We start from the raw sequence: 26,003 nt of genomic DNA on the forward strand, positions 1-26,003 counted from the left end.
TGAATCATTATATCAGAGAGATGTGCCTTTTTAAATATTTGATAGATTTCCCTCCAAAAAGTTTTCTCATGCATCCCCATTAGTACTTGATATATCAATTTTAAAAACCTTTTCTAATTTGTATGCTTTTCCTTAAATATGAATGAGGTGGAGCATTTTTAATACGTCTTGTGGTCTTTTTGTGAATTGCCACTTTATGTTCTTTGCCTATTTTTTCATTCAATTTGATATTTTTTCTTAGTGATTTATAAAAATTCTTTGTATTTTAAGAAAAACTTCCATTGAATATGTTGCAACTGTTTTGCCAGTTTGTCATTGTATATAATTTAGCCAAACAGAAGTTTTATATATTTATATACTCACATTTGTTTATCTTTTTTATATGACTTCAGGCTTCGCCATCCTATATTATACAAAATCTAAACCCAACCAAATCTATGTTTTCTTCTAATATATTTATGGTTTCAATTTTTATACTTAAGTCTTTAATCCATCTAGACTATTTTGATGACAGGATTCCTCTTTAATCTTCTCAATGACACTATGAGTTAAGTATTATTTCCATTTTATAAATCTCCACTTCACCAATGGTAAAAGAAAGGATCTGACATGGAAGTAATTTTTTAGGACTATTTGCTTTGAGTATTGGAGCCTAGATTTACTATGTTGCCTCCGAAAGTATGTAGCCAGTTATAATTTCCTTTTACAATAGCAAATATTGTTCTTTTAGCAGATACTGTGCCCTGTTGAAGGCTCTTCCTACAAATAGGGAATACTTTTTAGTGGAACATTGTCATTGTGGTTAACGCCTCATTTCCTGCATCTATAAATTGAGAATAATAAGTCAGCTGTCCTAGTACACATAAGAAAATTAGGTGGTAAATCTGCAGGTAGAGCATGTCTGTATTGGGATGCTGTGGGATTGGGTAAGTGTTTGTGGAAGTTTTAAGCAGGTCTGTAAGTGTAAGAGCCTTTCTTTGGAATGTGCACACATTAATTACCACTGTATCTGAAGTCAGATCAGAAGTCCTCACTCATTGTCTTGTCAGGGGAACCTACATGTGCTTTTTCACCTGTAACTTCATTTTTGTTTAACTCTTGCCTGTGGACTGTTCTGAGATTTAGAACATTTTTTAGCTCTTTTGCTCTGTCTCTCTTGGGCCATCCAAATACCCTAGGGTGTATTAAGATAATCATAAAAAAGATAAACAATTGCTTTTTTCCACTGTTCCTAATGGGAAAAAAATTAACAATACCTATTCACAGATTGAAAGTTTGGTTTTTAAAAATCCTCTGAACCTCCAAAGGAGAAAGTCATTTTAGAATTCTCCTATGTTTTCCATGGTCTTGAGTTTCTGTTTGGATTTGTTTATTGGGAAGAGCTGCAGGGAATGTGACCTGCTATGACTTACGGAGAGGAAAGTGTTATTAACTGAAATGCTTGGTTCTGCACTTAAAGCCATTATTAATAAAAGTTGTGGAATGATGAGAGTTGGGCATCCATGCCAATTTTTTAATGTCCTGGAAATCACTGGTTGTGTTGCAAGTGCTTAAAATTTGTAATTACCTAGACTCATATGACAGACGGAACTGGAAATCAAATTAAGTGGCTGCCTTCTCTTACGATGCTAAATAATCTCTAGCTTAAGACAAGATTGCCTTTTTCCTTCCTAAAAAAAGGCACAAACAATGACAGCCCAAAATAGCTATTTAGTCAGAACTGACGACACTTTCTGAATGCTTGTCATTAAGAGAGAAATAGAAAATGCTGCTTTTCTTTTTCCTTTAATTTCTCTCCCTTAAATACCTTGCTTTCTCCTGAAGCTGCCCAGGAGAAATGCCCAGTGGCTCTGACAGTGCCTCAGCACCACTACAGGCTCCAGAGGGGAGGTGGCTTATGCAAAACATATTAAAGAAAAATCCTAAAAGTCACTGCAGCTTTTTCTAGTGAGTTATGCTGATCTTCCCTGTTGCTGTAAGCTGATGGGGAACGTCATGGCAAAGACAAACCACTCTTTTTCCTCCTACTATTTTTGCTGCAGTGAGAACTGTTCATTTCTGCTTACATTTCGCCAGATAGCTTTAGAATTCTAGCTGAGCATTAGGGCTTCCTAAGGCTGGAAATAAGAGTTTAGAACCTTACATTGTACTTTGTCCTTTTGACTCAGTAAAAACTGAGTTAATTTGCAGCATCCGGTGCCTGAGAGGAATGACAACAGACAGTAGAATCTGACGATGTTTTTGAGTTAAGTTTTTTTTCCCCCCTTATGGATTCATGGGGGCAGAAGCTTTTATTTTTCTCTCTGGTTCTCTCCCTTACAGAACCAGCTGAACATATTCAGCAGCAGTAGCTACTGAATCTTTAGTTATGTTATATCCTGGAATCTTCTGTCTTCGTTCCAATCCCATCTTCTTCTATTGATTGTCATTTATCAACAAAGGTTAGTTTTGGAAAATTGGATGCATTTGTTAGTGAGCTTCGCAACTTTAGATATCCCTGGAAGATGTAACAGAAATTACAGGACAGGGAAGTGAGAGAAGGTGGTACTTCTCAGCCATGTAACTGCAGATCACCCCAGGGGGACCCAGCTTACATTTTAGGGGACTTTATGAGACAGTGATCCTTTGGTCTTCATCCTATTCCATACAGAAAAGCAGAATGAGATGTGCTTGCAGTGATTGGTAGTATTTGCCAAACAGGGTGCTGCATCATAATAGCCTGGAATATAGAGCAGAGCTCATATTAAACCTCCAAAGGGAAAAGGGTTTCCTCTTCATTTACAGTCTGCTTGATGCAATCCCTTTGTGAAGTATCTAATAGGATAACACCAGGGCTCTCCAGAAATATAAGTAACTCATTGGTTAAATTTCAATTCTTCACCTTTCCCCCCCTCCTTCCTGGTGAGCTCATCCCCCCTCCCTTTTTTTTTTTTTTTTTTTTTTTTTAAACCCAGTGATTTAAAATGCTAGAAGGAAAGGCAACTGAAGTCTTAACTTTCAGCTGCTGAATTCTCGGCTAATTGAAATTACTGGGCACAATGCTATATATAACCAATGAAGAGATTTTGAGCCCTCACTCAGTGCCTTCAAGACATGTCGTTTTGTAGTCAGAGAAAACAGAGATCAATGCATTTTCAAACTGACAGAGGGAACGGATGCTCCTTAGTAGCACATGCCCAGGATCGTGTGTGTGGGGCTTGCGCTGTGCTGAGAAGCTGAATACCGGTCCATATGCTCCTTATTTACTGCAATGTTCTTTGCATGTTACTGTGCACTCCGGACTAACGTGAAGGTAAGAGGAGGCGAGTCGGCAACTGGGCACAATATACATGTTAAATCAGCTGCAGAAAATGTCTACCTTGTGTAGCTTCAGGACTTTTCAGATTGCTGGCTGAGCAGGCAGATTATTACAGGTGGTTGCAAGGGCTTTGTTTTATTGTTGCCGTGCAGCCTCGCTGGTGGAGCATGTTGAAACGCTGCTGTGAAGTGACCTTCAGGTTTAACTGTTTGCAATTCAGGTTCACGCTCACACTTGGGGGGGTGGAGTGGGGGGGGAGGAAAAGATGAAAATTATTTAGGTAGGCCAGAACCAAGAAATCAGAGAAGGTAAAAAGCCATGGAGTGTGCTTCAGATTAGGATTTAAAGTCTTTCTTTTAAAAAGTGCCGTGAGCTGCCTGTGTTCATGCAGCTTAATTGTTTAAGAGCTGGGGATTAAATTTAGTGGCTGTAATGACATTAGGATGTGATCTGTGGGATACCTGACCATTCTGTTCATATAAACAAATTATTATCATTGGAAGTTGGTGATATTGATCGTACAAATCCTCAGCGCTGAGTAGGCTGGTTTCTCAGGCTGAGTGGGCACCACTGCCCTGACACTGTCACCCCATTGACATTCACTTGCTGTAGCTAATGATCGTCTGAAGTTGAGCTTAAGTTTGGGAGATTTACCCCTTGTCTGGAAGGACGTTGTTATTATTGGAGAGGTTTTCTGACACTGTGTTCATTGAGAACTGAGCCAGACAGACAGGCCAGCTGTGGAATTCCAGGTGCCTAATTTAAGTGAATTATATACTCTGTTAGCAGTTTGAACTTGTATTTCTTACTGAAGAAAGACCAAAAGGAAAGTGATTGCCTTTCAGAAAAAATGTAAAAAAGGCAATTAAGGCTTCATACCTAAAATAGAAATCTCAAAAAAAAGTCAATGTAAAGTGTTTTCCCTTTTTATTTTACTGCGGGAGTATTTTAATGTGTCTGGGCACTAAAGTTTCATTTTCTGTGTTTACAAGTTTTATTAAAGAACTCCCTGCTGCTCACTCTCTTGTAAGCCTTTTTTTGTTTTCTATTTGAATTTCAAACAGGTAGTATTTATGTTTTGATGACCAATTCTTTTACAACTACAGCCTGGAAGCATTCTGTGGATCATTTTGCAGAGTTCTACAGAATTCACTTTCTACTACTTTTAAGATTAACTTCAACAGTCAATTTTTTCCATGCCTATGATGGATATAGTAAACAGCATGAAAAGAAATATTTAAAAAGCTAGAGAGTGTGCCCAGATATCAACTTGGATTTCTCCATCACCACCTTCTGTTCCAAACTATTGGTATGGCATACATTGTTTTGTAAACTCAATGAATTGTAAATGTTTTCTCTCCTCATCTTTTTTGAAGGAGAAGCATGCTTTTTTTCAGATAAATCTCCATAAATAATTTAGATTAAGAGATAATGATTGTTTTGATATTTCATTGTTATATGTGAGTCCAAAGTTCCTTTGATATGGATTTTGGGAAATCCCTTTTTTTTTTTTTTTTTTTTTTTTTTACTATTAACTACTATCAGTGGTCTTTGTGGGCTTAGCTTTAAATTTTTCTCATTTAAGTTCATAAGCAAGAGAATGAAAAGAGTTTTACCAAATATATCTTAATTCAGATGACTTTTGGATAATAAATTCTTAGTACTTTGGCAAATCTGTACTCTGATATAATTCTTCTGATACATTAATCAATAGAAACTCAGACCACGTACTTTGCCACATACAGCATATCTAACCTTGCTTTGAGTAGTTTAACTTGAACTTTAAATACGCCTATGCCTTTCAATAATTAGCTCTTGCACTTTCTTGCATACTTTATAATTTTATAAGGTTATCTTTTCCTTCTCAGATAGCAAGTTTTTTGCAGAAGAGTTTGCAGATCACTTGGGGTCTGATATTTTACCAAGTTGGTGCAATAAAGTCTTACATGATTTTTTATTTTTAACTTTTGATTTATATTATTATACATTTTAAAAGTATTTGATTTTATTTCTCTTGTGCCCAAAATTACTTATTTGCTCGGTTATGGTAAAGTCTCTTTTATAGTGTGTAGCTTCTCATGTTGCCATGATTTAACATGATTGGTGTTACAGTGACCCAAAACTTTAAGGCGGTTAAAATTCAAAGGAAAGCAAAATCTCTTGCTTATGTTATTCTGCACAGAAAAAGCCCCTGATGTCACAGTCTTTTATTCTAGAATGATTGTTTTGTTAATTGGACCTTTATAATATAGTACAGTGAAAAAGATTTTATGCGAGTGATATGTTTTAATGTATTTCACATGTTTTTATGAAATAAAGCGTTAAATCAAGACATTAATACAAATGCATACAGACATCAGAATGTGACTCATGGGTCACTATTTATTCATTTATCTGCCAAAAAATTTCTGAAGGACAGCTATGATTTATGCACTGTGCTAGTCTGGGAAACTAAGATCAATAGAAAACAGTCCTTGCTCTCAAGAAGCTTCCAGTCTTGAAAAGGACACAAACATGTAAACAAATAAGTGGTTTGAAATATTACAGGACCAGTAATGGACATCTATGCAGGGCCTTATAGGGACAAAACAAAACAGAATACTGGCCAGTTTTGCATGGACTTGTCAAGAAAGTTTTCACTGTGAAGTCACCTCAGACTTGAATCTTGACAGCTAATGGAGTTTTGCCAAGCAGCCTGGAGTGAGGAAGGCATGCCTGGTGGAGGGAATGACAAAAGCATGGAACACTTTGGAGAGCTGCAAATAGTTGAAATGGATGGAGAGTAGGGTCTTGCAAGGCTGAACATGAACTACTAGAGTAAAACAAATAAATGGGAGCTAAAGCCAGGGCTGTGAGAACTGGCTGAGCCATTATCACAATCTGACTCTTTAGAAATTGTGTTAATTTGCCACCTATTTCTAGAAGGCGAACTTTCGACAGAAGGAAAAGAAATGAAAACTTCTAAACAGAGGGTATTACTTATGTTGTATGTTTTCGTGTTAGTGTTAAGTTGTTGAGTTTGATGAACATTCATATCATATTGGCTTGGGTTTATCTTTTTAACTTTTTAAAGAATATGATTAGAGCAATTTAATCTGAGTCTGGCCACACAAAAGGAACAATATGTTCATTACATAGATGTATAATTCCTCTTCCATCTCAAATTGCTTATGTTGTACATAAAGTACCTCTTCGATAAGAGAACATAGGAAGTTTGTTGCACCAGATGTCCATCTTGTCTATAGAAATGGCTCTATTTTAGAAAGTAATGATATTGATGATAATAACTTACATCAAGGTGATACCTTTTACTTTTCTAAATAATTTTATGTTCCTCATCTCATTATTTCCCTCCTTTCATCTTCCTACTGTAAACACACCCATATATACTTGTGAGGCTACAATACCTGAAATATGAATGGCAGGTATTAGACCCATTTCACAGATAAGAAAACTAGGTAGAGAAAGGAAATGGCCAGTTACTCTGTTCCACAGTGTGTCAGAAGTAGACCTAATATAAGGCTCAAGCCTCTTGACCCTTGATTTACTGCACATTCTAGTAAATCCTGCTGCCTACCCCATAGATCCAAGAATTCTGCTCTTAATTTTGAAATTCCTTGAGGGTAAATATAAGAGCTCTTTGGAAAAAGAGCATAGCAGAATGATTTTAAAGTGTGGGTTTTGGGGATTACAAAAGAACTATGTTTAGGTATATTTTCCCCATTTATTTATACAAATTTTGTGTATAAGAAACTTTCTTAACCTACCTGAAGTTCAGTATTTTTATCTGTAAAATAAGGATAATGATAGCTCTTAGGGATTATTAGAATTATGTGAAATAAGGCACATAAACACTGTAAAAAATGTTCTTAGAATATAGTAAATGCTCAATTAATTTAACTCTTAATTGATAAAATTGAGACCACCAAATAGGAGTAAGACTTCAGAGTTGCCTTTATGTTAAGAAATTCTAGGAATTGCCCTATTAAAAGGTATCTATGGTTGATGAGAAACATATTTATATATAGTATCCCTTCTCCCACCACTGTTACCATCACCATCACATATGCATATATGCTAATGTGTAAACTCTCTGGGACTGAGAATTCAGTTCGTTTTGTTCATATCTATATCATCAGCATCAAGAACAGCACCAAGGGCATAGTAGGTGCTCAGTAAATATTTGTTAAATGATTGTATTAGCTAAGTCCCAGATTTGTTTTTATTACTTAATCAGCTTCTTCCCAGATTTATTTACCTTAATGCTTGTTAAATTATTTTGAGAGAAAGGAAAAATGAAACCACAGATTTGAAAGTCATATAGGCTTGGGTTTGAGTACTGGATTTGGCAATCACAAACCACTTACACTCAGTCACATCCTCTGGATCTGCACAGCCAGATTTGTAAAGCTAAGTTGGAGGGAATCAATAATTCAAACCAAAACAATTTGTTATATGCCTAAACACCCTAGAATTCAGACATTCATCATGCTCATTTCTACCAGGTTTATTCAGTGAAGTTGCTTTTTTCCAAACACCCCATGGTTTTCTGCCTCTGAGCATTTGCTAGATTTGTTTCTTGCAATGGGTATCCCTTCTCTGCATGGTCATGCTTGTCTAAAGTCTATCCTTCCTTTAAAAAATAGTACAGGGTGTCTTCCAAGAAGTTGACCCCAGCCACACTAATTCCCTTACTTTATTCCCCCTTTGATTTTGTAAGTATAATTTCTCCATCTTTCATGGCAATAAATCTTATATTGCCTTATGCCATCATTTGCATTACTATCTTGCATTGCTAGCTATTTTTTTTTTTATGTTTGGGTATTGCCTCACTCCAAGTAGATTTTAAGCACTTCGAGGACAGGAACTGTTTACTATTTTCTTCATTATTTTTAGTTTGTTTGTATTTTAGGAATGCAAAAAATGATTGATGGACTGATTGAAAGGAAAAGTTGCAGAAACTCTGTCTCCTTATGCTGCTGACACCTACTCTTTGCTAGATTCTATGATAGTCCCACATATTGATGCTTTTAATAAACATTATTTGTTGTAGACAGGGCTTGGAATCATGAATCGGAATGTGTAGACAGTTTATATAACACCTATAGCTCTCCAAATCAGGGGTGATCCCTCTCAGGATTCCAGTTGAATAATCATCTCTTTTAGGAGGTCAATAATGTATTAGTCCCTCACTGGGCCCCTATATTATGGCATCCAAATGGTTGTGAGCCTACTCAGTATATTAGGTTTATAATACCTAAGCCTACTCAAAATATTGGATTTATAATTTCTAATGAGGCTCTTTAATTCAAAACAAAAAAATTACAAAAAATTGATAAAGAATAAAATAGCAAAATGAACAGTGGCAATAATAGCTACCATTTTCAAGCTCTTGGCATGAGCCATGGGCTACACCAATAACTTTGCACATACTCTCTCAAAACGCTTTTCAGTGACCTATGAGGTAAGCATCATCATCATCATCATTATTTTGTAGATGAGGAAGACTAAAGTTTAAGGAACAAAAATAATTTGTCTAATATTACACAAATATTAGGTGCTTATGAAGCCAGCATTTAAATCAGGTCTGTTCCACTCTAAACCTTTTAAAAACCTTTGTAAATAGATAATGTAGATATGTGAACTATAATTAATGTGTCATAGATACCTCAAATCTTTTTTTAAATAAAGTAAGGAATTAAGTAAATAATATAACTGTGTATATTTTACTTAGTATGAGTTTACTGTTTCTTCTCTTCTTTCTAATAAATGATGGTTACAGTCAGAGCATGAGGTTTTCTTCTGTATTCTACATTCATTCATTCACCAAATATTTAATGAGCATCTATTATTTGTCAGGCACTGACCTAGTTGCTAAAAATACCGGGTGGAATAAAATAGACAACAATCCCTATCCTTTTAAAATTTATATGCTTGTAAGGTAAGCAGGCAATAAAAAACACAGTTAAGTAAAATATATAGTGTAAATAATAAATGCTAAGAAGAAAAACAAAACATGGAAGGACCATCAATCAAAAGTGTGAAGGTGGAAAGGGGTTGAAGTTACAGTTTTAGATAAAGTGGTTAGTGAGGGTCTCACTAGGAAGGTGACTTTTGAGGAAAGACCTAAAGGATGTGAAGGGATTAACCATGTAGGAAAAGGTAACAGAAAGGGCAAAAGCCCTGAGGTGGCATTTTAAGGAATGTCTAGGAGGCCAGTGTGGCTAGCAAGAGAAAGGTCAAGAGAGTGTCAAAGTGAGCAGATCATGTAAAGCTTTATAGGTTCGGCTTCTTCTTTCAGTGAAGGAAGCCAGTAGGGTTTTAAGCAGAGGAGTCACAAGGTCACTCAGGCTACTGTGTTTAAGAGATTTTAAGGGGACAAGGGTTGGCACAGGGAGACCAATTAGAACTTCTTGTGATAATCCAGGTGAAAGATGTTGATAGTTGGGATCAGGTTGGTGTCAGTAAGACTGGGGACAAGTTGTCCAGTTCTGTATATAATTTTACTTTTGGATATTTATCTTCTTCTTTGTCTTTTCCTGCCCTGATACCAAGTTCTCCTCAGCTGTGGGGTACTGGTTCTCAGCTCTTCCGTATTTGATCAGTATGAATTAGAGAAAAACTGCTTTGATTTGTGGTTGCCATTGCAGCTTTAGTGCTTTTTAATCCTGTGAAAATTTTGAAGGGTAGATTACCCAAGACTAATGTCATAAATGTGCATTCAAGCCTTCATTTTATTTTTGGCTTAAAATCTTCTGATCCTCAAGGGACCCCACTCTAGTTCTGAAATAAATCTACTCTAAGCTACTAGAGGGCAGGGATCATGTCTTACAGATTTTATTTCCCCATTACCTTGCATGTGGCAAAAGATCAATAAATATTTGCTGAATGAATGAATGTTAGCTGCTCAAAGAGCTGGATGTATTTTGCAGACTGCATCTTTGGATTAGCTATGGTACCACCAAATATGAATAGATATACAACAAGGAGAAAGAATTTTGCTTTCAATAAGTTTCTTCTCTAATGGCAAATTATTGCCTCTTTTATGACAGTAAGTATGACAGTATTTCTCCAACATCAGAATCTCTGGGAATCTGGAAAGGACCCTAGGTAATTCTTATCATAAGACAAATTTGGGAACTACTATCTTACAGCTTATGTTTGGAATTAAAGCAGTGAGTCAGCAAGTTTGTTGAGAAACTGTTATGTGTTAATATTTGCCTGAGTAACATATATAGCCAAAGTTTTTAAAACTTTCTGGACTGAAATCCATAAAGAATATAAATTAAAAATTGCAACTCTGTACAAGTTTCACAAAGCTTTCACAAGTTTCACCAGTACTTAACTTTACCAAAAGCTATGCATTTTGATATTTTCTATTCTATTTTAACCTTTTAAAAATTTGTTTCTTTTCTATAGTTTTGGCCAACAATTACTAAACATTTACTAAAAGTTTTATAATCATAAAATGGTTGAGGAAATATAATTTATACTGACTAATTTATAACTGACTTCTTCTTTTACCTTTATTAATGAATTTGAAAGAGTACAGAATGGGTCACAAGTCACAATTTGAAAAACACTGTAATATGTTCCCTGCTTTGAGGAACATACAGCCTCAGTTAGGAATATGCAAGTAAAAGATGACAAATTATAACAGTCAGTGAACACTAAGCAGAAAACGTGTGGAAGTCCTGCACTAAACACAGGGAGGCTATCTATATAGCCTGGGTCATTTACCGTGTAGTATCCTCATTTGGGAATTCATGGTTCAGTACTTACTTCCCTGGCACTGGCCCTTGAGATTTCACCTAACCATCTACATAGCTCAGCATGCCTAATAGCAATAGCTAGTGTTCATAGAGTGCTTATGATGTGTCAGGCACTGTTCAAAGAACTTCATTCATTTAATTTTCCCAGTAACCCTAAGAGAAGTTTGATTATTAAACCCATTTTACAGGTAAAGGGGCCCAGTCCCAGAGGGTAACCTGTACCCTCCCATGAATCTGGGGTTGCTTATACTGAAGACACATTAATAACAAAGTGAAGTACAGGCACCCTTTGAAAGAGTCCTATTTGCTCAAATCTGCACCTTCTATTAGTGCAGTAAATAAGGTAACAAAACTCCCCAGGATAAATTGGTATTGCTTGGAGAACCTAGCTCTTGAGAATTGAAAAGGGAAGGATGAACAATGAAACAAGGAGACATTTGACCCTGAGAAGGTCTGGCCCTAAATATTTCTCAAATATAAACTAGATCTTTTCTTTTTGTTTAGACTCATAAAAGACTTTGGAACTTTCAAAATAGGCAGAATTTAATTGAAAGATGCTGAGGGAATATCTTTTTAAAAATGAAAGTTAGATGAATAGCAGGGGACAAATATTGAGTCATTTTATTTACTTATTATTTAGTTTCTAATGGGTGTACTTAGATTTACATATTCTTTTAAAAAGTATACATAGATTTATTTATTTTTAAAGATCTACCTAGATTTATTTATTTTTAAAGATCTACCTAGATTTTTTTTTTTTTAAGGTTGTACCTAGATTCAGAGAGGAAAGTGAGGCCAAGCGGTATGCAGTGAGCCTGGAAGGAAGGGAATAAGGTAGATTTCTGAAGTGAATCCCTGAATCATTTTGTAGCCCTGTGTATGTGTTTTGGATGTTTAGTCAATTAATTTATAATCCACACTCTTTCAAACTCTTTAGGAAAAATAAACTTAGGAATCAGTTATAATTAGTATGCATTGTAACTCAACTGTTTTTAAGATTATAATAGTAATATATGCTCATTATAGAAATTGTGTAAATATAAAGGACAAAAATTTATATTTGCTCATAACCTTGAAACTCATGTATAAAAGTTCTATTTTCTTTTCACTTTTCCTTATGTATGTGTATATGTGTGTGTTTATGAATGTGATGTGTTATGTGTGGAAGATATCCAGGATGAATTATTTGTACCCTGTGTTTGCACTCAATATCATAATCATAAAAACATTCTCATGTCCTTAATGATTCTTCATACGCATCTTTTAAAATGGCTGCATAAGAGGGAAACTTTTTTTTTGAAAAGTAAATAAATAAAGGTAGGCCGGGACCAAAAGCATTGTTTTTCTCAGACGATTGCTTTTCAGCAGAGGATAAAAAGTTTTCAAGTGTAACCTTGGAATAACTTTAGAATAAGATACAGTTTTGAAAAAATATACGGTGAGTCTGAGTTTCAAAAGGATCAGTGCCACTGAACTTCATACAGGGAAAATATGTATACTTAATGCAAATTTATTTCTCTAGCTAGTCCCCTAACACTTTTATACCCACACCGCCAAATAATGTTCTTTGAGCTGTTTGTGTGAGTGTGTGTGTGTGTGTGTGTGTGTGGCTATTTTAAAAAGAAGCCAACCAGACAACTTCCTTATTATTACTATTCTCCTAGGCATTTAGGGTAGAAACATTGAAATTATTTTTAACTCCCCAGCCCCAGTGGATACGTAATCAGTTCACAAATCCTTGGAATGATTTCTTCTACTTCTGTGTCTTTCTACCTCTCGTCCCTCAGTGAGGGCTCTCATTATCTCTCACCGCATTGTCACAGACACATCCTGACTGGCTTTTCTATTCTCCCTCTGTTTCCCCTCTAAATGTGTCTTCCCCATGGTGACACCAAACTTATTTTACTAAAACACAGAAAAGAACTGGCTATCCGTATCTCTACTCAGGAACTTTCTGTGTTTCCCATTGCCCTCAAAATTATTCATCCCCATAGTATGGCCTCAACCACCTTTCCATCATTTACCTCCTTGTAGACACCACTTACACTCAACATAGGCAGCCAAAACCCATTCCAGCCATGTCTCAATCCACTGCTGATGACATAGAGGAGATGTGGAAAAATTGATGTTTAGTGGAAAACCTAGGTTTGAAATCCATCTCCACTTAGAAAATAGTCTACTACACTTCTAGGTAAATAAATCAGTTTTTCCGATGTTGAATTTCTAATGTCTTAGTTGAGATGATAACCATAACATCCCTCTAGTATCATGAACAAGGCTCAGAGATACTCAGGATCCATTAAGAAGATGTTGAAATATTTTAAAGAAGTCAATGAAACACCAACTGAAGCGGTGAAGAAAGTTTGCTTTAAACTTTGTAGTTCTTGTGAATTTGTGTAGCTGATGATTCCCTTATGATATATTTTGAATCCAGGGGACATAAGCTAGGACCAAATTCCTTTCTAAAATTTTGTAGTTCATAAGATAGTGACTATAGAATAATGTTTAGTCTTATCGTTGAGGAGGTGAGAAAAATCACCCTCAATATCTGTAGTTACACATCTCCCAGCCAATATCTCTACATGATATACAGCCTCAGTGAACTAAATACGAAACCCTCAAAAATTCTTGGGAAACCAACCACAAGATTTGCATAATTGTTTCCTTAGTGGGCAGAAGTCTTTAATCCTGAAAATACTTTGATTAATTATAAAATAATGAAAGGAATTAAACCTTTTAATTAATATTTTGTGTTCTATAATAATTACATGTATTTGGTAGTGTATGTCCTTACATTTTTAAAGAGATTTGCTAGATTAAAGTATTTAACACGTTACTTTTAGAATGTCAAGGAATTGATTTTGACTTGAGATTTTAAGATGAAAAATATACAGAATCTTACCATTTGTGAATTTCATTGAAACATATAATAAAGCTTAAAACTCCCCATATTTTAAGTTTTATTTATTAGATATAAAAGAATTACTTAAGTACACGGGAAGGTTTGTTATTCAGATAAAGTACTTTAAAGGAAATTTAATATAGTAAATTTATAAATTCAGGTTAAATTTGTTTAAGGGGAATTTAATTAAGTCATAAAAACTTTTAAAATGGTGATTGTAAAAATCTTGCTTGATTTATAGATAGAACAGTACACTTATAAGTTGAACTTAAAAAGTTAAGTAGAAGCTAGGCTTTTGAATTTATAACTTAAAAAATTAAGTATTAATTTTGTAAACCAAGAGAGCTCCAAATAATCTTTTCTGTACACAAAAGATGCCTTTAAACAGCACCAAAACACACTCACTGCACCTTGTATGGTTGTTACAAAGCATGAACAGAATATGAAAACAGGACTTCCCTGGTGGTGCAGTGGTTAAGAATCCACCTGCCATGCAGGGGACACGAGTTAGATCCCTAGTCAGGGAAGATCCCACATGCCACGGAGCAACAAAGCCCACGCACCACAACTACTGAACCTGCGCTCTGGAGCCCACGAGCCATAGCTACTGAGCCCGCGTGCCACAACTACTGAAGCCCACACGCCTAGAGCCCGTGCTCCACAAGAGAAGCCACTGCCATGAGAGGCCTGCGCATTGCAACGAAGTATAGCCCCCGCTCACTGCGACTAGAGAAAGGCTGCGCACAGCAACGAAGACCCAACGCAGCCAAAAATAAAAATATATATATATAAATAATAAAAATAAAAAAATAAAAATATGAAAACGCTTTGTAAATTCTAGAACACTATAAAAATATTTGTCATTATTTTTCCTTCTAATTGTTTAGAAAGGTATTTGCCTTTTCTTTCCCCTACATAATAACTGTGCAGTCCATCTGGACCCTGCCAGTTCTTATCTTCTCCCAGACAAAACTTCTCCATTTACTATCTTTCATTATTTTGTATTACTTTGTATTATTAGTGTAACACTTGTTATACTTTGTATTACTCTTGTAGCACTTTGTATTAATAGTGTAACATGTATCCCTTATATTAGAGGTGTTTATTCTTATTTGTTTTCTTTACTAGAACATGAATTCCATATCTTCTTCAGTTCATTTTTAAAGCAAACATTAATTGAGTCTCCCTTTTGTGCTAAACACAATATTCTGTACAAGGAACAGAGGCATTATTAAGAAATGGTATCTGTGTCTGTGTGTTTTAGGTAATGGATTATTGAATTTAATTTGACAAAATCATTCTGTCTGAAGAAAATTCTATAATAAAACTTTTAGAGAAGGATTTGATTAGTTCAAAAAATTCTGTTATTGCAAATAGCAGATAAAAATTCAAAATAAATAAAAATTTAAATTTCACCAGTGCAGTGAAAAACACTCACATTTTCCCTTAGATCTAAAACATCATTTCAGTGCAGATACAAGCTAGAAGATAGTTTTACAAAATGACTGGAGCAGTAGAGACTTGGGGGTGGGTGGAGATTACTGAGACAGAACTGTTGATCTGTAATGAGAATCAGTCAGGGCTGTCTGCCCATTCTCATTATGTGGACTCTGCTACCCACCTCCCATTCCTTTCCGCCTTCCAGTCCACCACAATCAGCAAGGCTGTTTTCTCTTTCCTTTAGTCCAGCAGTCAGTAACATTGATTTTTGCAGCACTACGTGATTCTCACCTCTTCTCTAATTATCCCCTCCTTCAGGGCTAAACAAAGCCAAGTTCCCTGGTGTGCACCACAGTCTGCAGAGTCTTAAAACAGAAAGGGCTAGAGGCAGGATGTAGAGCTTTGGCTGGGTGGGAGGGATGGTCAGTGCCATAAGTTCCTCAGGAATATCCTGCGCAGAATATTTTTGACACAGTCTTAAGTAGGGGATGATATATCCTCCAGAGAAAAAGAGCACACACAGTGTCTGTCTTCTTCACAGCAGTTCCACTGAGTAGGCTGAGGGGGGAAAAGCCCTGAGGTCCTACTTCCATGTGTAATTGTTACTGAACCTATTCAGATACTATTCCTGGGGAAGAGGCCAACTCCTGGGAGTGAGTCAAAAGAGCAGCAATACCTAACAGGGCCATGGATGGCCACTGTGTTGCAGAAGAAAAGAAGGAATTTACTCAGTGAGTGCTTCCTATGTGCTAGGAAGTCATCATCTTTATTTTAATCCTTGTAACAACCCTGTCAGGTATTGTTACTGCCCTCATTTAACAGATTGTAAAACTGCAACTTAGAGAGGCACATTAATGTGCCCAAGTCACATTCAAGAAGATGACAGAGCCAGTCTTTCCCATATATACCATACTGCTTTGCAGAGCCCCTGAATTTTCTTCTTGAGTGTTCATACAAAAGCTTCAGTAATCAGAAAGAGTGGAAACATGGCTACTTTGTTTAAAGATGAAGGGGAAAGTGTTGGGATTTGTTTTGATTTAGTAGTCTTAGGAAGGAATGATAGACAGGGTTCTGTTGTCTAGCCAAGAGGAAAACCAACTGAGAGAGATAAGCTTCAAGTACTGTTTAGGAAAGAATTAGCCCAGGCTTGTGAAAAGGTGCCTAGATGCAGGGCTTTAATGGTCAGAAGAGGAATTTCTGGTTGCAGGACTATTCAGACTACAATGCTCTGGAATTTTATGTGACCAAGCAGGGTTAGCTCTAGTAACCCTGCTTCTTAAATATCGCAACCCTTGGTTTGAATTCTTTCTCTATCTCTTTCCAGCTGTGTGAGCCTGAGCTAATTATTTAGCCCATCTTATCCTGTTTCCTCATCCATAAAATGGGGTGCTAATGGCTATCACATAGACATAGATTTTATTGTACAACTTAACATGTGCTAATACTTACAAGCCCTTCAAAGTGTCTTATACATAAGGGAAATTGAGTCAATGGTAGATTCCTTCCTTCTTCAGTGACGTCCAACCCCATCCCCCCAACATAATGTGAAAGCGAAACTCCAGTCTTCCTTTCTGCTGAGGTATGAGTAAGGGCAATGTTACTACTCCCAGGAGACACTCCTTAGGAAAAAAAGCCGTGACAATTGACATCAAATTCAATGATAACAATTAATTTCAAACCAAATTTCATGTGTTGGAGGAATGTGGGTGTCCCTAGAGCTGTATAGAAGTTTCTGAAGATACACCCTAGAGCTATGCTGTCCAAGAGAATAGCCACTAGTCACATGTAGCTTCTGGGCCCATGAAATGTGGCTAGTTTGAATTGAGATGCATTATTAATCAGTGGAACATATATATTAGATTTTGAAGACTTAGTATGGAGAAAAAAGTAAACTATCTCAATAAATTTTTTCTTGGTTATATTTCAAAATTATAATATTTTGGATATGTAGAGTTAAATAAAATATAGCATTAAAATTAATTTTTTCCATTTTACTCTGTTCAGTGTGACTACTAGGAATTTTTAAATTACATATATGGCTCACATTTTGGTTCTCATTATATTTCTCTTGGGCAATGCTGACCTAGAGGCTAATGTGTAACTCATTCTTCCCATGGATAATCAGATACTTGATCAAGGTATTCTACAACCAGTGTGGATAGCAGTCTTTCTCCCTATCTAGGCTTTGAGATGGATGGATAGGACTCCTTCTAGCCCTGTGGTTCTCGGATCTTAACACAATCATTGAATGTTAGACTTAAAAAGGAACTTACAGAGTCTAAGTTTCAACTCTCAGCTGAGGTCCAGAGAGGTTAAGTGACTTGTACAGACTGCTAATGTCCAGTACTTTTTCCATTAAAATGCACTGCTTCTCAAATGCATGACCACTTTTCCCAATGATCTTAAATGTTTATACCATCTTGGAAGAATACAAACCCTGCCATTTGGGTGCAGGCCTGTTTCCTTGGAATAGAAAGCTTTCTCCTCTGTCGTGTTCTGATGTGGTCCCAGTGGAGAATTCCTATTTGACCTTCAAAAATCATATACTAGTTTAACCTCCTTAGTGAATCCTTCCTGCCCCAGGCAAAATTAGTCTCCTTCCGCTCTTCCTTGTCTATAATGCTCTATTTTAGCTCCAAACACACTCTGTGGTATTGACTTACTTACATATAAACCCCTTAAGTCAAAGTGCTTGTTTTGTGGGCCCAACATTGAGTGCATGGTAAGCCTCAGTAAATATTTATTGAATTGAACTGTTTTTTGAACATTGCCACAGATTCCCCTTTACATTCTTATTTATGTTATTCTGTAAGCCACAGTCTGTACAGTCTATGCAAATTGAGAAAAAAACCCACAACCAACTCTCTCTGTCTCTGTGCGTGTGTGTGTGTGTGTGTGTGCAGTTTTTAATCATCTGTACTTGCCAAAATGCTATCATGTGTTGGAAATGCCATTCCTTAACACCTATCTACATCTCCCAGTTAGTCATATGTTGAATTTCCTCATCAAAGGAATCTTCTCTATATAAATGAAGTTGGACCTGTCAGGGCGGATTGAGTAGGCCTGAAGAAACCATGATTCAGACAGTCTCATTTCCATGAGGTATACTTTAAATGCCACATCTTCAGTCAGCAGTTAGTCTCCCATGAAAACAAAATTGAGCTTTGTATTCCCTTTGGATTTTAAAAATGCATATTGAAGTTTGTGCTAGGAAGTGCAAATGTGTAGCCATACTAGTGATACACTTCTTTTGGCCTTTTGACTTTCTTGAGATGAGATTTAGAAGTGGCTCCATTTACCCAGAAAATTGATTATAATTTTCCATAAGTCTTGTCTATTGATACCTTCATTTTAGCGTTAAAAATCTATATTAGTTCAAAGAAGAGGGAATGAGCTTTTTTACCTTGCTGTATCTTGGATTCAGTTCCTTTCCCTCCTACTATGCAGGTATGTCAAGATAAGAGACAATCCAAACACATAGAAATCTGGCTGTAACCCCTTGCCTTGACTCTTCTGTTTTGTTCTCACTACTGACAATTTTATTTTCCAGGCTGCAGACGTAAGAGACCTGTACTCATACTGGTCCATCATATTCACAGTCACTGATATAAGATTTTAAGTTCATATAATGGAGACTCATTTTTTTACTTATTCAACTTTTATTTATTAGACATCAACTATGTATTAGCCACAGAGGCAGGCATCTCCAGATATAATTATTGTTTAAATCCCTGTTTCAGAGCTGAGGTATCTAAAACTAAGAGAGATTAAGTGACCTCTCCAAAGTCATTGCTTGTAAATAGTACAGCAAGCACTTAACGCTGGTCTTTATAGTGTAAAAAACTTGTGCTCTTTCTATAATACCCTACTGCTCCAGAATATAAAAGAAACAGTGGCTCACAGTGGTTAAGAAGGGGGAAATCTGGGGTCAAACTACCTAGATTTGAATCCAGATTCTACGACTTTATAGTCTTCTGATCTTGAGCATGTTACTTACTATCACTGAGCTTCAACCTTCCTTACCTGTAAAGTCTGGTTAATTACGTTACTCCCTTTATGGGATTATATAAATTAATATGTGTTATAGTTTTAGCACAGGATATGGTATTACATAAGATCCCCTTAAATATTTGGTGCTGTCATCATCATCATCATCATCATCATCATCATCATCATCATCATCATCTGACTGTTCCTCCTCATAATAATTATACATAAGTTTTTTAACACTTAACGATGAGTTAGCCACTGAACTAGGTATTTTAACTGTGTTAACTCTGCTTTTCACAAGAAATCTGAGGTAGCTGGAATTACCCGTTTTTACAGATGAGGAAACTAAAACTTTCAACTGTGCAGGTACTTTTCCAAGGTAATACAGTCAGTAAGTGGTAGCACTGGAATTGGAATAAGTCTACCGAATCCCAGTCTCTTTCTCTTATGCCTTTCTGACTTGTGGGATTTCTCCCCAGCCACCCTAAGTAGCTATCTCTTCCCAGATAGAAGCTGTTAGGGTGAGGTTCTCTTGTTAATGTTGTAGTTGGAGCCTCAGAAGATAAGAAGTACACGAAAATTGACATGTTGCCCCCGCATCTGCACAGTGATGAACTAAAACCCTGACCCACTGACTCCCACTCTTATGTACTCTTGCTAGATAAGGCTGCTCTGGTATCTGTCATTTGCACAAACCTCTATTTCATCCTCAACTGAGAACTGCCATTTTCTTCCTTCTCTGTTTCTACCAAGGTTCATATCTCTGTAGGACTAGGTGGAAAGACCCTCACTCAGATCTTTTAGCCTAACTTCAGTGACTTTATCTGTCAATGTGTATAATTTTGGAGCCTTCAGAAACAGTCTTATTCTTCTGTGACATTGTTTTGCACTATAGAAAATTCCAACTGCAGTCCACAACCCTTTTTCAAATCTTGATTTTTCTTCCACCTCTACTATTGCTACTCTAATACAAGATGTCTTTTCTTTCTTGCTGGGGCTGCTGTAATAAATTTCTGACTGGGAATTATTCTTGACCTACATCTATTTTCTTTTTTTTTTTAACATCTTTATTGGAGTATAATTGCTTTACAATGATGTGTTAGTTTCTGCTTTATAACAAAGTGAATCAGCTATACATATACATATATCCCCATATCTCCTCCCTCTTGCATCTCCCTCCCACCTTCCCTATCCCAACCCTCTAGGTGGTCACAAAGCACTGTGCTGATCTCCCTGTGCTATGTGGCTGCTTCCCACTAGCTATCTATTTTACATTTGGTAGTGTATATAAGTCCATGCCACTCTCTCACTTTGTCCCAGCTTACCCTTCCCCTTCCCCTTGTCCTCAAGTCCATTCTCTACATCTTCATCTTTATTCCTGTCCTGCCCCTAGGTTCTTCAGAAACTTTTTTTTTCTTTTTTATATTCCATATATATGTGTTAGCATACGGTATTTGTTTTTCTCTTTCTGACTTACTTCACTCTGTATGACAGACTCTAAGTCCATCCACCTCACTACAAATAACTCAATTTCATTTCTTTTTATGGCTGAGTAATATTCCATTGTATATACTTGCCACAACTTCTTTATCCATTCATCTGTCGATGGACACTTCAGTTGCTTCCATGTCCTGGTTTTGTAAATAAAGCTGCAATGAACATTGTGGTACATGACTTTTTTTGAATTATGGTTTTCTCAGGGCATATGCCCAGTAGTGGGATTGCTGGGTCGTATGGTAGTTCTAGTTTTAGTTTTTTAAGGAACCTCCATACTGTTCTCCATAGTGGCTATATCAGTTTACATTCCCACCAACAGTGCAAGAGGATTCCCTTTTCTCCACACCCTCTCCAGCATTTATTGTTTGTAGATTTTTTGATGATTGCCATTCTGACTAGTGTGAGGTGATACCTCATTGTAGTTTTGATTTGCATTTCTCTAATGATTAGTGATGTTGAGCGTCCTTTCATGTGTTTGTTGGCAATCTGTATATCTTCTTTGGAGAAATGTCTATTTAGGTTTTCTGCCCATTTTTGGATTGGGTTGTTTATTTTTTGATATTGAGCTGCATGAGCTGCTTGTAAATTTTGGAGATTAATTCTTTCTGACTATTCTCTATAATGCAACTAGAGATAGATTTTTCAGATATGATTTTGATAATGTCATATATCTGCTTAAATGTTTAAAAGGCTTTCCTTTGTTCTGAATATGTTTCATACACTCTTGTGCGATCTGGGTCCAGCCTGGCCCTCTAGCTTCATTGTCTACCATACCCCTATTTTCCCTGTGTGAGCCACGCCCTCCTCACTTCAGTTCCTTGATACATCAGATTTCTTTTTTTTTAATCTTTATTTTTTTTTGCTTTATAACAAATTTAATCAGTTATACATATACATATGTTCCCATATCCCCTCCCTTTTGCGTCTCCCTCCCACCCTCCCTATCCCACCCCTCCAGGCGGTCACAAAGCATCGAGTTGATCTCCCTGTGCTATGCGGCTGCTTCCCACTAGCTATCTACCTTACGTTTGGTAGTGTATATATGTCCATGCCGCTCTTTCACTTTGTCACAGCTTACCCTTCCCCCTCCCCATATCCTCAAGTCCATTCTCTAGTAGGTCTGTGTCTTTATTCCTGTCTTACCCCTATGTTCTTCATGACATTTTTTTTCTTAAATTCCATATATATGTGTCAGCATACAATATTTGTCTTTCTCTTTCTGACTTACTTCACTCTGTATGACAGGCTCTAGGTCCATCCACCTCATTACAAATAGCTCAATTTTGTTTCTTTTTATGGCTGAGTAATATTCCATTGTATATATGTGCCACATCTTCTTTACCCATTCATCTGATGATGGACACTTAGGTTGTTTCCATTTCCGGGCTATTGTAAATAGGGCTGCTATGAACATTTTGGTACATGTCTCTTTTTGAATTATGGTTTTTTCAGTGTATATGCCCAGTAGTGGAATTGCTGGGTCATATGGTAGTTCTATTTGTAGTTTTTTAAGGAACCTCCATACCGTTCTCCATAGTGGCTGTACCAATTCACATTCCCACCAGCAGTGCAAGAGTGTTCCCTTTTTTCCACACCCTCTCCAGCATTTATTGTTTCTAGATTTCTTGATGATGGCCATTCTGACTGGTGTGAGATGATATCTCATTGTAGTTTTGATTTGCATTTCTCTAATGAGTAAAGATGTTGAGCATCCTTTCATGTGTTTGTTGGCAGTCTGTATATCTTCTTTGGAGAAATGTCTATTTAGGTCTTCTGCCCATTTTTGGATTGGGTTGTTTGTTTTTTTGTTATTGAGCTGCATGAGCTGCTTATAAATATAGTCTTCGCTGTATTCCCCCTCTAGAACGACCCCACCAACCCTTCATCTGGTTAAATCCTACTCATCCTTCAGATCTCATAGCAAACCTCCAGCCTTCCTAAAGGTCATCCCTGCCCCTGTATTCTAGATCTGGTCCCATCTATAAACTGTCATATAATCTGAACCCATGCTTTATAGTACTTACCATACTTTGCTAAAATCTATATATTTCTTGGATTATATGATTACCATCTGTTTCCCAACTAGCCGGTAAATTCCATGATGTTAGAAACCATGTCAGTTTTGTCTACATTATAGCCTCAGCCTTAAACACAGTACCTGATACACAAAATGTCCAACATAAGTATATATTATAAAAGTGAATGATTAAATGACCTCTGCACTGTGTCCCTAAAGTGGATAAAATGTGTTGTTTCAGTATGAGTTCCCTGCATTCTTACAGTATTGACCTTAGATCTGGAAGAGAGCTCTCGTTCCACTCTTTATGAGTCTCTGGTTCTGGTGAGTAGGGAAGGTACCTGCCTGTTTCCCCCAGGAATCCAGAGGTCTTCCTGTAAGTAGATCCATTGGCAGTTCAAAGGAGTGATTATTATATACCGAGTGTCTATTTTCTGCTGGATGCTATCTTAAATGCTTTACATATATGATGATTTTCTCATCTTCACAACTCTAAAAGTTCTAATTTAAACTCAGTTTTGTTGGCTTTAAACTCTTGATCTTACCTTTACATCAATTTACCTCAAAATTTACTATGATTAAGCATCATCTGGATAGCTTGTTACAGTACAGATTCCTTTGCTCTCCTCCCATAGATTTGGATTCTCCTCGTCTGGGGAGGGACCAGAAATGTGTTGCTGTTGCTGCTTCTGGTCTGTGGACCACACCTTAGCTCTTCTACTATAGCTCTCTATTATAGCTCAATACATCCAAGAATTCCTGATATCCTGACCTTGACTATACTTCTTAGTCAAACTATTTAATCTCTCAGTCCTCCATTTTCTACTCTGTAAAATGGAGACAGTGATACTTATTCAGTATCAGAGAGATATTTTAAGAACTGCATATGATAACTTGATGTGAAGAGTACATAAAACCTAACATTGATATTCTCTGTTTAATGTTTCATGTCTCAGTTGTAAGGAGCTATGGGCATGGTAAGTGACAGAAGGAGGCAAACATTTTTTATAACCTGTCACCTTATTTTCTCTAAATTATCATGTCTCCTGTTCCAGGTAATATGTTTTTGTTTGATGATGTATCCATCATCTCTCCTCCTCTGACCTGAGCACACTACTAATTGCTACCCCTTGGCTCTATGCATGTGTTACCCTTGCTGTGGGTAATGCACAGCAGATGTGTCAAATCACCAGGTGTTTTTCCCTGTCACAAGCATGCCCCTCTACCCCCCACCTGCTATATTTTGGTATATGTTAAAGGTAATTTTTTAGGGATGCAAAAACATATATTTTAGTATTAATTCACAGTAAATGTGGAAATAGCTCTATTATTAAAGAAAATGAAGTTCATAAAATATATTCCTAAGGCTAATATTTTAAATGATATTTGACTGATGAAATACTTTGGTTATCCTGTCTGACTCTATTAGCACAATTATTTGTGGTGAATTTGTTAAACTAGGGATCTTACCCTGGGCTAGACTTTAAATTCCAAATGAGATTTACACAAGGTATTTTTATTCTTTGAAGGAGTTAGATTTTTATCATTGGTTTAATTTGCTTATAATTCAGAGAATTATTGGTTCTTGAGATAGCATTAAAAATCAATTGTATGGACATTTAAAACTGCACTATGTATAAAATCCAGACTGTGGGAAACTCCATAGGTCAAAGAAACTTGTACGGTATGAGACACAAAACTAAGCTATAGTGTCAAGGAATGCATACTTAGATAAATAGACTATAAGGAAATAGAAGAAAGGAGTTATTATGAGTCAAGATATGATTACATTTAAGGGAAAGAGGGGATTTTGATTGGCCTGAGGTACATAGAGACTTCTGTGGTGACTGTCAAAGTTCTATTTCTTGACCTGAGAGGAGGTTACAGGGAATTTGCCTTATATAATTAATCAGATTATACATTTTCTGTGGTTATCTGTATCTGCTTTATTTTACAGTAAAAAAAAGCTTTAAAACACAGAAAAAAAATAAATCAATTTTATTACCAATATTTTTGTATTTCAAATTAAGAGATCCCAGAAGAATATTGTGTTAAGAAACAGTTTCTGGGACTTCCCTGGCAGTCCAGTGATTAAGACTCTGATGGAGGGGGCACAGTTCAATCCCTGGTTGGGGAACTAAGATCCCCACATGCATGTGGCATGGCCAAAAAAAAAAAAAAGATAAGGAAAGAAACAGTTTCTGCCAGTGCCTTTCAGTGTCATAGAGAGAAAGCATTGGATACTTTATCTGGGCAATAAGTTTTACAAAATTCTTTGAGTGTAGAACAGTGTTTAACATTGGAGGAGAGATGGAAGTAGCAGAAAAGAGGACCCTGGACACAGATACATGAAGCAATTAGAAAAATTTATATGTCTTTTCTTTTCTTCTCTTTCCTCTCTTCCCTTCCCTTCCCTTCTCTTATCTTCTCTTCTTTTTTTTTTCCTTCCAGTTTTACAGAGGTAAAATTGACATACATCATGGTAGAAGTTTAAGGTATATAGCAAAGTGATTTGATTTACATTCATCAGGATTTGATTTACATACGTCATAATCACAATAATTTTGGTGAACATCTGTGATCTCATATAGGTACAAAATTAAGGAAATAGAAAAGAATGTTTCTTGTGATGAAAAATCTTAGGGTTTACTCTCTTAACAACATTCATATGTAACATACAGCAGAGTTAACTACAGTCATCATGTTGTACATTACATCCCTATTACTTATCTTCTAACTGGAAGGTTCTATTTTTTGACCGCCATCATCCAACTCCCCTTCTCCCCACCCCCACTTCTGGTAACCACAAATCTGATCTCTTTTTCTATGAGTTTGTTTGTTTTTGAAGTACAGTTGACCTACAATCCTGTGTTAGTTCCTGTTACACAACATAGTGATTTGATATTTCTATACATTTCACCACTGTAAGTCTAATAATGATATGTCAACAATACAAAGATATTATATAGTTATTGATTATATTCCCCACACTGTACATTTCATACCCGTGACATTTATTCTGCCACTAGAAGTTTATGCCTCTTAATCTCCCTTACCTATTTCTTTCCTACCCCCTGCCTTGCCAGA

The 26,003-nt window shown here is 36.4% G+C and overlaps 1 protein-coding gene across 9 annotated transcripts in view; it reads left to right on the forward strand.

Annotated features, from left to right (window-relative positions):
- DLG2 (discs large MAGUK scaffold protein 2) overlaps positions 1–26,003 on the forward strand; it is a gene marked incomplete at its 5' end in the record, with an annotated part of 2,112,028 nt that overhangs the window by 679,624 nt on the left and 1,406,401 nt on the right. For 3 of the 9 annotated variants that reach the window (XM_079707370.1, XM_079707372.1, XM_079707373.1), the window contains one exon: positions 3,251–3,292. The exons of the other annotated variants lie outside the window; for them this stretch is intronic. In XM_079707370.1, coding sequence (XP_079563496.1) covers positions 3,251–3,292 — 42 coding nt within the window. Of the gene's footprint in view, positions 1–3,250; positions 3,293–26,003 lie in introns of those variants that run through there. 9 annotated transcript variants of the gene reach the window in all.

The sequence above is a fragment of the Hyperoodon ampullatus genome (genome assembly GCF_949752795.1).
Source record: "Hyperoodon ampullatus genome assembly, chromosome: 7".
Taxonomy (NCBI): Eukaryota; Metazoa; Chordata; class Mammalia; order Artiodactyla; family Ziphiidae; genus Hyperoodon; species Hyperoodon ampullatus.